Source organism: Cebus imitator, unplaced genomic scaffold (assembly GCF_001604975.1).
Source record: "Cebus imitator isolate Cc_AM_T3 unplaced genomic scaffold, Cebus_imitator-1.0 Scaffold9, whole genome shotgun sequence".
Lineage (NCBI taxonomy): Eukaryota > Metazoa > Chordata > Mammalia > Primates > Cebidae > Cebus > Cebus imitator.
The window spans coordinates 364163-379661 of record NW_016107324.1 but is presented as its reverse complement, the minus strand read 5'-3'; the positions used below and the strand labels follow the sequence as shown (position 1 = coordinate 379661).

The following is a 15499-nucleotide window of genomic DNA, read 5'->3' as shown; positions in this document are numbered from 1 at the left end:
CGGTCCTCGGGACCCCACTTTCCTGGTAAACTAGCGTTTTCTCTGGGCTCCCATGAGACAAAAAGGAAGCCACCTCAGCCTTTTGCCATTCCTTCCTAACCTGCCAAACAGGGTCCAGGAGCCAAAACAAGTCCTAGTCTCACCCTGGAGGAGCTCAGGACTGAGGTTCTGAGGGGTTTGGAGCAGGCCACAGGGCTCCAATGGCTGCAGAGAGTCGAATCCGTGATGCTGAATAAAGCCACAACCCCGTAGTTACTGGGATCAAGTGTCTTATTATGTCACTAAAATTGGCCCTCAATGCAAGAAAGAATTGGAGCCCAGCCATCTGGACCCACCTACTCTTGGCATTGGGCCCTGTCCTATGGAGACTGAAACACAAAATCACCGCTGCCTTCAGCCATCTAGGTAAAAGGGGCCCCACCCCAAGCGGCTCCGCTAACCCATTTGTAGCAGGCCCTCTCTTCTCCAGCTGGCTTTTCCCAGTCCCTCTGGGTCTCCACCCCACACCTGCAACATTCGCTGCACGGGATGCCCCTACAACAAGGAGACAGAGAGGCCAAAGAAACACCGGCTCCCTTGAGCTACTGAAAGAGATCGTGGGCGGGGTTGTATGCCGCACAGAGGGGTGCTAATGGGCAAAGTTTGCTTTCTTCGGTTTACACCAACAATTGGGTAGCAGCTCTACAGAAAATATAAATGAAAATGTCTGGTTATCTACAAGCCATCCCCACACTTAGTGACCCAAACCGGCAACTCTTGCACTGATTGTTTCTCAAAAGGCCAGGTGCTGACTGGGCTCTGTTGGAGGCATTTCTGCCCCATGTGATGTCGGCTGGAGCTGAGGTCATGTGAGGCTTTCTTGGGCTGGGACATCCCAGGTGACCACTCATTTGACTGGCAGTGGGTCCCGGCAGTGGGTCCCAGCAGTGAGTTTGGAGCTGAGCGGAGGCTGCTGACCACAGGGCCTACGTGTGGCCTCTGGTATGACTTAGGCTTCTCATGGTGACTGGGTTCCAAGAGTGAGAGTCAGAAAACGGAGTGACCCAAAGAGGGAGGAGGCAGGAGGCTGGACTCAGAAGGCTGGCCCTGAGATGGGCACGATGCCACTTCCACTGGGTCCTACTGATTTAGCAAGTCCAGGGCCAGCCCAGCTTTAAGGGGAGGGAAGTAAACTCCACTTCTTAGTGAAGAGAGTGACAATTTACAGCCACCTTTAATCCAGCACCATAACCTAAAGTGCAGTCTTTCCAGAGAAGACAATGTATGCTAGCCCGTGCCCACACAAGCCCATCCTCTCAACCTATGAAATTCTTGCCAAGGGTCCCGAAGCCAGGCTGACTTCCTATGGAGTTTAAAACCAATATTCCCAGCCTAGGCAAATGGCGAAACCCAGTATCTACAAAAGATATAAAAACTAGCTGGGCATGGTGGCGTATCCCTGCAGTCCCAGCTACTTGGGAGGCTGAAGAGGAAGGATCACCAGATCCTGGAAAGTTCAGGCTGCAGTGATGCGGTGAGCTGTGACCACCGCACTGCACTCCAGCCTGGGCAATAGAGTGAGACCCTGTCTCAAAATAAAATAAAATAAAATAAAACCAATATTCCACTCATGGCTCTTCCCTTGAAGTAGATGCACTGTCCTCAGAAGGTGAATCAAAACAGGTGGAGCTCAGACCATAGCCACTAGAGCAAAGGACAGCTCATTGTCAAGGTAGGAAGGAGCCTCCCCCTTGGGGCACCTGCGCCAGGCAGCACCCACGGGCTGGGCAGCAGCAGTTGCCATCTCCAGGGTCAGCCACCACACTCTCCAGTCACAGGCCACTGGGGAGGCACTGATCTGACAGAGTCACTTGTTTTCAAGTTCTTGTGGGCACTGACTCCTGCTACAGCATGGACAGCCCAAACAGGTGCCAGCACTGGGTGGCAAGTGGGCGGAGATCGCTGACAGCAGCATTGTTTCTTCACTCAATATTTGCATGCACACTGCCACGCTGTCCTCTAGAAAAGCCACGCCAATTGCTAATCCTTATATCTAGTGTACTGGTATAGCTAAAACCTGGACAACAGTGGGCTTAGGACTTAGCTGGAGGAGATGTCTAGCATCCCAAAGGAAAGTCAGGCTCCCTTCCTTGTGTCCTCCTCCTCCTGTCAAAGCCACCCATGACCTACTGGTGCCAGTCCTGACAGGCTCCCTTCCCTCTTCGTTCACTCACTCACCTCCTCATTGCTGTGATCAGTGCTCCTGTCCACCCCATTCCCTATGGCTGGCCTTTTCTCATTGCTCCAATTCTTTCTCAGGTTCCTTCATGAGCTCCTCTCTTCCGTGTTCCCTTTGAACATTATATAGATGCTTCCCAAGGCTTTGCCCTAGGCTTTTTGCTCTTCTCTTATTCCAAGGGGGGAACGCTGTAATTATGTCACTCATTACCACCCAGGGGCTTACTGCTCACAGATACCCATTCTTCAACTTAGATGTCCCTTTCCATATTGTTTTTGGTTTTGGGTTTTTGTTTGTTTGTTTGAGACACGGTCTCCCTCTGTCACCCAGGCTGGAGTGCAGTGGCGCCATCACAACTCACTGCAGTCTCAACCTCCCAGGCTCAAGCAATTCTTCTGCCTCCCAGCTGGAACTACAGGTGTGTGCCACCACACCTAGCTAATTTTTGTATTTTTTTTTTTGTAGAGATGGAGTTTCACCGTGTTGCCCAGGCTAGTCTTGAACCCCTGGCCTCAAGCCATCCTCTCAACTTGGCTTCCTAAAGTGCTGGGATTACAGGCGTGAGCCACAGTGCCTCTCTTAATGTTTGATTCTACCTCCTTAGTTACCAGTGACTATCTTTCTTGGGATGTCTCACAGGCATGTCAGACTCAACAAGTCCAGAAACGAACTCCTTGCCAACGTGCTTTCCCTTGGATTTCCTGTCTCCATGACTGGCATTGCCATTGGGCCAGGTCCCCATGCCAGGGCACTGGAGCCAGCCTGGGGGACCTTCCCATCTATCTACACCCCCATATCCATTTGGTGATGAGAGCCTGTTGAGCCTGCCTTCTTCATGCTTCCAACTCTTCCTGTCCTCCTTCTCGGCTATTTATTGCCCTCATTCAGACCTTTATTACCTTAAACCCTTTGGAAATGATGTTTTATCACCCGATATGTGGTGCTCTCTGGGTCTCTAATCTTTTCTCGGTGCACCAAGACACAATGTAGAAGGACAAGCAATGGCACTGTTTGTGACCAGATAGAGTCACAGACAGTGTGTTTCCCATACTGGCCAGGAGGGATAGGCTATTTACAGTTCCTTCTCTTTACCTCTAAGAAACATGCCAACAGACACCAAACCCTGCTTGGGCCTGATCTTTCAGAACCACCTCACCAGCCTTGGTTTCTCTGACCCTGGGGCTGTGTGTGTGCCTTCCTGGGTCATTGATAGGCTTCTTCTCCCAGCTTCTCCTGGCTCCCTGGGGAGCCTAGGTCAGGAGGTGCAGCAGGAGGTGTGTGGGAAATGTGTCATCCCTTTTTCAGAAATATTCTCTGACCCATGCATCATTCTCGCTAAACCAGGCCCAGGAGGCATTTGGGGGCCATAGGTATTTGCTTTGCGGCGAAGGCATCTCAAAGATGATCCTAGTGTCTGGGTGGCTCACAGGACTCTCCTGCAGTTGCTCCCTATTCTGGGTCTGAAATCATTCAGTTTGGGGTAATACTTGCTTGCATGCGTGTTTTTTGTTTGTTTGCTTGTTTTTTGGTTTGGGGGTAGGTTTGAGAAGGAGTTTTGCTCTTCTCACCCAGGCTGGAGTGCAATGGTGCAATCTCGGCTCACTGCAAGCTCTGCTTCCCGGGTTCAAGTGATTCTCCTGCCTCAACCTCTCAAGTAGCTGGGATTACAGGTGCCTGCCACCATGGCCAGCTAATTTTTGTATTTTTAGTAGAGACGGGTTTCATCATGTTGGTCAGGCTGGTCTCGAACTCCTGACCTCAGATGATGCCCCCACCTCAGCCTCCCAAAGTCCTGGGCTTACAGGCATAAGCGACCACGCCTGGCCATTACTTGTATGCTTGTTTTCTGATTGTCTTTAAGAAACCAAAATTCCATAATGCAAAGCAGCTGTGCCTTATTCATCTCTGCCCCTTTCTCTTCTTAGCACCTGGTTCTAGTTTCTGGCACACAGTCATTGGTCAATAATTATTGACTAATTCATTGATTGGGTTTCGGTCAATCATAACTTACGTTTATTGAGTACTTACCTGTGACACATACAGTTCAAAACACTTTAGATATATTAACTCATAAAATTAACTTATTGAGTCCATGTAACAACATTGGTATCCTCATTTTAGAGCTGAGAGTGAGACTTGGAGCAGTGAAGGTAACTTACTAAACACAAAGAGTGAGTTACAGGGAAGGCCAGGAGTTGAACCTAGGCGACTTGATTCTGGAATCCAACTCTTAACCACAGCCAACACTGCTTTTGTGGTACAAGGTGAATGAGGATTATGTATCAGTAGTTGGAAAGGTTGTTGGTGGTGAAAGTGGTGTTGTAGGGGGGATGTTGGCTCATAAAACCTCAACTATCACAGGGATTTACCCCAGAAAAAGGAAACCTGTGAACTGGATTCCTATAGCTTTGGTTGTATTAGGTTGGCCAACCCAGGTCACAGATTAGAAAAAGCAGGAGTCTGGGTAGACTTTCTAATATTATTTTTTAGACAGGGTCTCATTTTGTTGTCGAAACTGGAGTGCAGTGGCACGATCTCAGCTCACTGCAACCTCCACCTCCTGGGCTCAAGTGGCCCTCCCACCTTAGCATCTGAGTAGCTAGGCCTACACGTGTGCACCACCATGTCTGGCTAATTTTTGTAATTTTTAAGAGATGGGGTTTCTCCATGTGTCCCAGGCTGGTCTTGAACTCCAGGGCTCAAGCAATCATCCCCACCTTGGCCTCCCAAAGTACTAGGATTATAGACATGAGTCACCATTCCCGGCCAGGACACTCTTTTCTATATTAAAGCCTGGGTGATTGGCCCAAGTGTCCCCATGAGGCTTATGAGAAGCAGAGGAGCCGAAATCAATTCCTATTGAAGTGCATCTATTTCTACCTTCTTACATTTTCTCTCCATTTTTCATTCCTATTTCATCTCCCCATTGAACCGGAAGCTTTTGAGGGTAGAGACCTTACTTCAGATTTCATTTTCCTCACAGTGACTAACTCAAGGATGGAGACTCAATCCATATTTGCTGACTCACTGGTAGACTAGAATTTGGTTAAGTCTGGAAACTGGAAGGCAAGATATGGTTAGCCAGACGTTTTCAGGCTAGTCATCTCTTCTCTTCCTAAAACAGAGGGAGTAGCTGCAGCAGAGCTGAAGGCACACACAGCTGTTGTGCATTACGTTGTGATGACTGTGAAAGCAACTCTGGTTCCATACCAAAAAAAAAAAAAAAATTTTAAGGTGCTGACTTTTTCTGATGTCAGAGATAACCCATTGGCTAGATTCTCCTTGGACTTCATATCCAGACCCAGTCTTTGCCAAAGACGGAAGTTTATTAATTACCCTGAGTTGGTGAAGCGGGATCTAGTTCCCTCCCCTGCACTCAGAGAATTAAGAAGGACTAGTGGCCAAACACCACTCTGGAAAATTACTACCCACGTAGGAGATTTTGTGCCAGGCTCAAAAGGAAATGGAAGATTTTGACTGCTCATTCCTGAGCTAAGGACAAGGCATTTAAAGACTTACCTGTAGGGAACACTTAGTCTGCTCCTCTCACAGACGCTTTCTCCAGACCTTCCTGTTTCCTTGTTCTTCTCCAGTGTATCTTTTTTGTTTGTTTGTTTGTTTTTTTTGAGAGGGAGTTTCACTCTTGTTTCCCAGGCTGGAGTGCAATGGTGCAATCTCAGCTCACTGCAACCTCCACCTCCCGGGTTCAAGCAATTCTCCTGCCTCAGCCTCTGGAGTAGCTGGGATTACAGGCATGTGCCACCACACCCAGCTAATTTTTCTATTTTTGGTAGAGATGAGGTTTCACCATGTTGGTCAGGCTGGACTTGAACTCCTGACCTCAGGTGATCTGCCCATCTCAGCTTCCGAAAGTGCTGGGATTACAGGCATGAGCCACTACGCTCGGCTCCAGTGCATCTTGGCTTCCTCATCCATTTCGGTTTTCAATTCAAATTTCTGATTCTTTCTATCATCTGCCTCCTCCCATCACCTCAAATAACCAAATCTCCCTTCTTCTTTGGGCTCTTTTGAAAACTTATAGCAAAATTTGAAAGAGAATTAGATCAAGTTTGCCTCTGTCTTTCCCAACCTCAGTTGTTTTTTGTTTTTTTTTTTTTGAGACGAAGTTTCGCTCTTGTTACCCAGGCTGGAGTGCAATGGCGCGATCTCGGCTCACCGCAACCTCCGCCTCCTGGGTTCAGGCAATTCTCCTGCCTCAGCCTCCTGAGTAGCTGGGATTACAGGCACGTGCCACCATGCCCAGCTGATTTTTTGTATTTTTAGTAGAGACGGGGTTTCACCATGTTGACCAGGATGGTCTCGATCTCTTGACCTCGTGATCCACCCGCCTCGGCCTCCCAAAGTGCTGGGATTACAGGCGTGAGCCACCGCGCCCGGCCCCAACCTCAGTTGTAAGAATCAGAAAGTTCCTTACAGTTAAAATCCACTCAGGTTAGCAAAACAGGGAAGTGGCCTTTGGTCTTTGGGTCTATACACATCACGGAGGATGAACAACCAGTCCACTGTCTACGTTTCTCATTATCCCTGTGTGCCTGAGGAAATGAGGCTTTTTAAAAATATACTAACTTAAGATCTGTGGAAAAATCTCAGTTTTTATTCTAGGTAATTTTATGACTCATTCAGGATAGTTCTGTTTCGTCAAACCCTTGAAACTAAAGACTGAAAGGATTAAACAAAGCCAAACAAAATACTACAGACTGTGCAAACCTGAGAGCAATCTATGACATTTAGGAGAAGTAACTCCTTGAAGCTTCACTGTTAATGTTGAAAATAAGAATTAGCACATGGTTATAATGAGCTTTGTCCTCTGAAAACTGTGGGAAGTAGTTGAGGCAGATATTTATTGGGTTGTCTCTCAAAACAGTGATGATTTCTTCTCTGATGATTACTCCACCGTGCCGCATAAGGGTAGGCTTGGGGCAGCCATATTTGTGCAATGTGGGCTGGATTGAATGGCTGGTTCAAGAGGGGTCAGTCAGTGGCACCTTCCTAAGACAATGGGAATGAAATCGAGAGACATTCGGTGTTTCTGCAGGTGGCTGCAAACTTGGGTTCTATTGGTAACCATGTTCTCTAATGTGTGTACTTGAGAAGCAGAGGTAGTTTACAGAAAGAGAAAGAGGAAGAGATGGAGAGGGAGCCTGCGGAACTGAGAGAGAACTTCCAGGTTTCCCCATGGCCTTTCACTTCCTGGTCCCAGTTTCTTTCTACATTTCTGCCCGTAGGTTCTGTAAAGCATCCCTCTAGCTTTATAATAAATTTCCCCCTGCTGGTTTCAACCGGTTTTTATAGCTTGAAATCAAAAGAATCCTAATTGATATGAGTGATATTTTTCTTCCAGGTATTTGATTCAAAATTTAATATATAAGCATACCACTATAGAGGTACTAACAGAATTGCTAACGGGAAGATTAGTCTAGAGCTGCAGTGCTTTTAGGGGATCATCATTTAATACACATGGAAACTGAGGCCCAGGAAGGCCACATCCCTTGCCAAGGTCACATGTGTGTCCAAACCAGGCCCCTAGACTTGACTCCTAGACCATTACTCTTTCCCTAACACTTCTTCACTTTGATTGAAGCATTGTATTTACATTCACAACTTGAGCACTTTAAAAAATACTCCATACACACCTGCATATTCTTATCTCCAGGTTTTGCTTGAAAAGCTGAAACTTTAAGATGCTAGATGACATCAGCAAGGCTACACACTAACACAACTAGAACTGGAAGCTTTCACCCAGGCAGGAGGCTCTGCTAAGGAAGCTAGATTTCTGTGTCCACGAATCCAAGTCAATGTTGATGTAGTTAGACGGGCAAATTTATCAGGCAGAGTTTTGGGGGTCATTCATCTATTCAACAAACATTTATTGAGTACTTACTGAATTAAGGTGGGCATTGTTCCTTGGTCAGGAGATATGTTGAGGAATAAATTAGGATGATTGGTCTTCTGAGTGTTGGTGAGCTTAAAGAGCTTTAAACCTAATGTATGTGTATGTGGGGAGGGGGAGTCTATGGATGTTTGGGCTTTGAGTGGCAGCAAGAATTTACCACTAGAGCGTAAGTTCCATGAAAGCAGAACTGGCTTATCTGACAGTGTCGCCAGAATAAATACCATGGTGGGCAAAGCATGGTAGGGTGAGTGAGGGGATGAATGTGACTGACCCAAAGAGTCAGGGAGGTAAACAACGACTACAACGCGGTGACTCTGAGTACAGAGAGTTCAGCCATCCAGGCTCATCTCCTTATCTGGTCTTTCCCAGTTGCTAGAGTGTGGCTTCTTTAGAGTGAAGTTGTTTTGTTGGTTTATTTATTTTCTGAATTTCCAGCACACATCAGAGTGTACTGGGGATATAGTCAAGGAAGCTCTTGCTCCTGTTAAGAGGTTGGGACATAAGAGGATCGCTTCCCCAGCGTGGTAACTTTTAAACAAGTCTTGACAAGGTGAGAGAGAACTCGGGTAGTGTCGGCCAGAAAAAGACAGTTGGGTTTGATCACGTCTAAGGCAGTCTCTGTTTTGACCCAGTTATTACTAAGTCCCTCCTCACAAAGACACGCACATGTGATTGTGGAAACAGTGGAATGTATCCGGGGTTAGAATGAAATCTACCAGCTGATAGAAAGAATATAAAAACAGAAGTAGGAACATGGGGGAAGGATGGTTCCATGGGTCCAAAGTCCTCTGAAGTGAGGGTTTTTTTGACTTGCCGTGTTCTTGGTTAAGAAACGTCACAGTTCCCCTTGGACTGCAAATACAATACCTGACCAACAGTAACACCATTGATTGCCATGCGTCCCTGCCTCTGTGTCATGTAAAAAAACAGTGAGATTTAACATTTATTTCTTCATTGAGTGCTCAATGATAAATCATCCATTCGTTCATTTATTCAATGTATGATTTCTACAATTATCTGGTGCCTCTATTATGGTAGGTCAGGCTATGAGCAACTTAAAGATAAATTCACACAGGATTATGCAATTAACAGCTTGTCAGCTCTGTGTACAAAAGTGTGAGGTCCTCAATCACCTCAAGTGGCAAGAGGTGGCCTTTGGATATTTAAAGTACAAAACAAACTTCAGGCAGTTGCAGTGATAACCCACCTGCAGCAGGATTTAAATACCAGCCAGTTGGTCTGGACCACGTTTCCAAAGTCACTAGGAGTCCTGAAAACCTCTGTATAATAAGGTAAGTTTTTCATTAAGTTATTTTCATTTTATGGTGCAGGAAATTGGCTGAAGCTGTCAAAAAGAATCACTATTAAGAATGCTTTCTGGGGAGAAGAATGCTAGCATAGCTTATCAGAGGGGTCACCCCAGGAAAGGGGAGGGATGCCTGTCACAGCCTGACGGGTGGTGTCTCACCGTTGATCTCTGGCAAGTTGTCCTGGAAAGGATGGTCCGAGTTCCAAAGTGCAATATTATATTTCCAATTAAAATGTAAAAATAAACCTTTTTCATAAAACACATTGGCCTCGGCATTGGAAAGCAACTACAAAGCCCAGTGCTTTGATTGAGAAAAGCTGAAAGCAGACACTGTAATTGATAAAGGAGATAAGTCAATCTGTGTCCTTTAGAGAATAATGAGTTCCATTTTTCATCAAAAAGATCTCCTTGTGCCGAAGAAACATACTTTCAATAAATCTACTTAATGGTTTCCCCTCTAATGATATATAACATCGCTCTTTGGAACCGAGCGTTGCAGCGAGTCCCTGCCAACAACTGCAGGCCACCCATCATCTGCATTGGTAATTCAACCCAAAGAAAACCCAGGCTGTTCCCAGGAAGTGCTGCTGTGCAGGGGAAAATACCCAAAGGCCTTGCTGGGTTCTGTGAGCAGGTAGAGAGAGGATGGAATTTTGTCCAAATAAGCTATCACTAAGCTGGAGCTCTTATGCAAATTTCTATTCCCTCACCGCCCCCCACCACTGCTGTATTCATGGATATATCAGCTCTAAGGAAGACTCTGTGTCAGACAGCTCAAGAGTTAAATCCTTCAGACACTTGGGTCGTGAGAACTGATTAGCTGTGTTTGTTCCTGGAGCTCACTGCTCTCCTACAGACCTGACAGCCTTGGTGCAGTGCGATGTGGACTGCAGGAGGGAGCCTGTGTTTACTGTGTTGGGTAAACTGAAGATCCCCTTCAACGATCCTGCCCGAAGCAGTCCCTCGCCCCATTTGAGGGTCTAAACTTCAGGTGACGCAGGCCTAGCAGAAGAAAGGGCCCCTGCCCTTCAAAGGGAATGATTTAGGGCCGTCTGCACCCTGGTGTCAGGCAGCAGGACTGAGTTTCTATCCAGTTTACCTGTGTAAGCCCCAGCTTTACAAATGTGCCACTTTTTTTGCAAGGATCCAGCTGTATGTAACATAACCTATTTCCTCCAAGGGCACCCAGCCCTCCCAATACTGGCGGACTTCCCCACGTGGGAATCATTAAAAACAACCCTAGAGTTATTTCCTTATGTTGCTGTTTGTTTATTCTCCAGTCGCGTGTGAGTCAGCCGGATCATGATTTGTGGCGGTTTTGCTTGTGAAACCTTACATAATTATATTCCTATTGTCATGTTGGGAAGAGCAGTTAGACCATATAGCGTTTTCTCATTGCACAACGTTTGCAAATCAATAAGGAGAAAGCCTGAACAATGCGATGACGTTGGCCAGGAACCTGGCCCGAGTCACCCAGAGGCGGCTCTGCAGTTTCGCAGGTACAGCCTATCTGTCCTCTAATTCCACTGCTGGGCAGGGTGACTAGGCTGGGTGGTGGCCTTTCGGATGGGTTTCACGGAGGTGATATTTAAAAGATGAGAGTGACAGAACAAAAGAACAACAACAGCGCTTCACACAGAAACCAACCACATTTTTACTGCATTTGCTCCACGCTGGATTCCAACATGCTGGCCCGGAGCGTGGCTGGATGGAAACAACTCCAACAGATTTTCCCTTCCCCACCATGTACATTATTTATTTTTGATCCTACTCACTGTCCCAAGTCCAGAGGCAGTTACGAAAAACACTCTTGATGCAAACCGTGAGTGGCTACAACACACGGATGGGGGTGGGTGCGATTCCCACAACTGGGAGTGGAATCCGGGAAAATGATATATAGGGGCAAGACGCCCCCTTACTTGCTATGCGCATACGGAGCTCAAAACCCACAACTGCTTTGTTTTGTTTTCAGTTCCTGGAGTATGAAGAAACTACTTGCTCCTAACATTAGTTTGTATTTTTCATCAAATATCTGACCTGATTTAAACATGTTTGTTTGCATACATCTTTTTGTAGTGCACCTTATAGTTATTCATACTGATATAGGATGAAGATAATAAACATCTGCATAAAAAGAGAAACCATGTGACTCTATATGAAGACAACAACCATCACATTCCACAGCACATCATTGGTTAGTTTTCAAATCGTCAAGCATTATTTAAAATGAGAGAGAGAGAATATAACTGAATACAAGCACCACGACAAAACAATCATAACAACAGAACCAAACCCAACTTCTCTATTATTAATCATGTTAAAATTTCAGCTCTGTTTCTAACACTTTTCTTTACTTGTTATTTTAAGCTCCAGTAGCAGGATCAGATTTCTGCTGCCTCTGGGCAAATGAGTTATGATCTGATCTCGAGTTCCAAGGGAAATGCTCAAAGTTTTATTTTTCCCCAGTTGAATAAACAGTACCATGTATATTATCTCTTGTGTTAGAATAGTGTTGTCTTCACATAAGACTCAAGTAATGGTATTAGTCATTCATTTCCCTGAACACAGACACCCTCATGCGTGCTGACAGGTTTATAAGGATGCGGTGGCAGCCGTGGGTTCTGGGAGCTGCTAGACGGCCGAGTTTGATTTCTTGCAGTCCTGAGCGATGGAGCCCGGGGCTGCCTGGTTATTGTCCGCTTTCTCTCTCAGATGCTTGGCTTGTCTGAAAGATTAATACATTAACAAGAGCTGAAGGTCTGGGGTTGAACATCTTCAGACATGTTTATTAGCAGATGGCACAGAGGATTCAAAGGTCACCACAAAAGTGACATTTTAAAGTGAAACAACAATATTTATGTTCAGATAGTCTACTGATGAGATCATGTGGAAATGTTTTTGATTAAATTAGCTTATAAATGGTTGCCAATCTATAGACAACTTAACATGCCACGTCTGTTTACCAAATGTTTTCTTCTCACGCTCTCACCTTCTAAATATGAATGACCAAATGCTGTTTTCTCTTATTAAAGACATTTTTTTTGGTATGTTCATTTTAACTGTAGGATCAGTGTATCTGGTTTTTAGTCCCTGAGTTGACTATTTTTATTTTCTCTTAAATCTAAAGACGTTGTCTCCTGCATGTGTTCTGAGATCCCACCTGCTATTATTACTGCTTTGAAAGAGTTGAATTCTACTATGTAAATAAAACCCTTTTCCATTTTTTTTAGTATAAATTGGGTCTCTGGAGAGACCCCAAATTCAGTCTCTTTGATGAAACCTTCTGTTCACATCTCATTAAAACTAAGCTATAAGCTGACTTTCAGAAATAATTATGATAGCTGCATTTTTGCCTTTGTAGCCCTTGGAAGCCACGCTTTGGTGGCAATGTGTGCTGGTGTTTCATAGACAGCAATGTGAAAAAGCAGACGCAGCCAAGGCGGGGGCACCTCCTCTCAACTTCTTTTTCTTTTCTCTCAGCTTTGCCCACAACTTAGCAGGAGGAGTGTGAGTGAAAACTTTTACCTCTGAAAATGGCTTAACCAGACAATGCGCTACAGTATGAAGTGAAAACCAATCACTTCATACTGCAGAGTTTTGCAAGTCTCTACAGTCAAGACAACACACAAATATTTCCAACAAAGGCAAGGAAATTCGAAAACAATGATCAATTAGTAGGTTAAAACTTTCACAGACACATTACGGGAGATGTATGTGGCCTTATATATTGTTTTGCATTTCTTTACATTTAATTGTATTATTGATAATTGTGTAAGATGTAGATACTATTGTCTTGACTTTTAAAAAACATTATTATCTTTGTCTTATCTTTTGTACAGTTACAGAATTACAAATGAAAGAATACTGACGGGATTTACTCACTTCTCAAGAGGACCTTTTTCGATATTCATTGTTCCATCTATTGGATCCAATCCTTGTTCAGAAAATTCTTTCAAGGCACTTAAGGCTGCCTAAAAATGAAAAAAGAAAACAAAACATGGAGAGCCATTCACTGACTTTAACATAACGAACAAGTAACTGTGAAAGAAAGCCGAGATAGAAAAGACTCTAGTTTCATTAGTCTAAAGAAAGCTTTTTTTTGCATTGTTTGGCAAAAGTACATCAGAAAGGCTGCATTATCAGGCAGCAGTGGATATATATATATACATAGCCAGAACTAGAAGGGCTTTCAGTCTTCTGCTTTATCCCTTCTCCACAATTTTGCAAAATTGTGATTTTTTTCTGCAAACATGGAAACACCTCGTATAAGCTTAAAATACGTCAATGGTGACATTGCGTAATTTCTCACGTTACTGAAACTACAAATTCTTTTCCCTCAGATGTAACATCCAAATTTTCCACCTTGAGTATTCTTTCCAAACTGAGCAAAAGGTATTGTTCAAATTTATAAACATTTAGCCCCAATCGAGCTGCAGAATGTCAGCAGAGGAATGGACAGCAGGTCCTCGTGCAGATCCAGGGGATGGTTGGTACCATGGTACCCTGAGAGGATGAGGACAGAGAGAAAATTCAGGCCGGTCATGCCCTGGGGAGGCAGGCCTGCTGGGCAGAGCCTTCCGAGGTGTTGATAGGCTCGGAGTGCGTGGGAAGCCGCAGGGTGTGAACAGGCTGGTGGAGCCTCTCTGGATAGCTGGGAGGCACCAAAAATGCCATGCTGATAAGATCTACATAACTTGTTGACACTCTTGTGCACGTTCCAAACTGTTATTTCTTTGAGGAAGAATTTGGGTCTTCCTCCCCTCCCCCAAGCCCGACACTGCTGAGCGAGATTGGAAGGCTCTGTTGAGTCTGAGATGGGCGTAGCAGGCAGGGCTGTTTTCACGTTGGGGCATCCTGCTGGGTCACACTTGGGGCATCTGTGTCTTGTCAGCTGCCTTTGAAAATGAGCTAGTTCTTGGCAGTTTCCCAAACTTTTATCTGCCAAGAGTTCCTTTTGGGTAGCTAAGTGCATGATTTCCTTTAAATTTCTTTATTCAGAATATATTTTGGAGGCGTGATTTTTTTAGTTGATAGACTTGTGAGGTTACAGAAAACTTGGGCAGGTAGTACACAGAGTTCCCATATTCTTCCCTCCCCTAAATACAGTTTCCCCAATCATTAACATCTTGCATTGGTATGGTACATTTGTTATAGCTGATGAACGAATATTGATAGCTTCTCATTAACTGAAGTCCATGGTTTACAATAGGACTCACTGTGTGGTATATTCTGTGGGTTTTGACAAATGCCTAATGGCATATGTCCACCATTAGAGTAGAATACAAAATCGTTCCACAGCCCTACACATCCTCTGTGCCCCACCTGTTCACCTCCCCCCACACCCTGCCAACCCCTGGCAACCACTGATCTTTTTTAACATCACCACAGTTTTGCCACATAGTAGCTGGGATCATACAATATGCCACCTTTTCAGATTGACCTTTTCACTTAGCAATGTGCATTTGAAGCTTTGCTATGTCTTTTTTTTTTACAGGCTGGAGTGCAATGGTGTGATCTGGGCTCACTGAAACCTCTGCCTCCTGGGTTCAAGCGATTCTACTGCCTCAGCCTCCCAAGTAGCTGGGATTACAGGTGTGCACCACCATGCCCGGCTTACTTTTGTATTTTTAGTAAAGATGGGGTTTCACCATGTTGGCCAGGCTGGTCTCGAACTCCTGACCCCAGGTGATCCACCTGCCTCAGCCTCCCAAAGTGCTGGGATTACAGGTGTGAGCCACTGCACCCAGCCCCTCTATGTCTTTTTGAGAACAACATGCCTTTTCATAAATGAGCTTCGTAGCTCCTTTCTCTTTATTGCGGAATAATATCCCATCTCATGGATGTACCGCAATTTGTTTGTCCATTCACTTATTGAAGGACATCTTGATTCTTTCCAGTTTTTGACAACTATGAATAAAGCTGTTATCAGCATCCATCTGTGGGATTTAATGTGTAATATTCATAATCCTTTTTTCTTTCTTCTCTCTTGTTTTTCTATTGTTTTTTTTTTAAATCACAACTCCTATAACCAAACAAAAGTCGGCATGTGTCCTTTATT

At 45.0% G+C, this 15499-nt stretch overlaps 1 protein-coding gene across 2 annotated transcripts in view; it reads right to left on the bottom strand.

Annotated features, from left to right (window-relative positions):
- Nucleotides 1-11071: 11071 nt before the first annotated feature.
- The window catches only part of STAU2 (staufen double-stranded RNA binding protein 2), a 342311-nt gene continuing 337883 nt past the window's right edge, over nt 11072-15499 (bottom strand). For both annotated transcript variants that reach the window (XM_017544235.1, XM_017544228.2), the window contains 2 exons: nt 13324-13412; nt 11072-12166 (listed from right to left, as the gene is read on the bottom strand). In XM_017544235.1, coding sequence (XP_017399724.1) covers nt 12073-12166; nt 13324-13412 — 183 coding nt within the window. In that variant the 3' untranslated portion in view covers nt 11072-12072. The remainder of the gene's footprint in view (nt 12167-13323; nt 13413-15499) is intronic.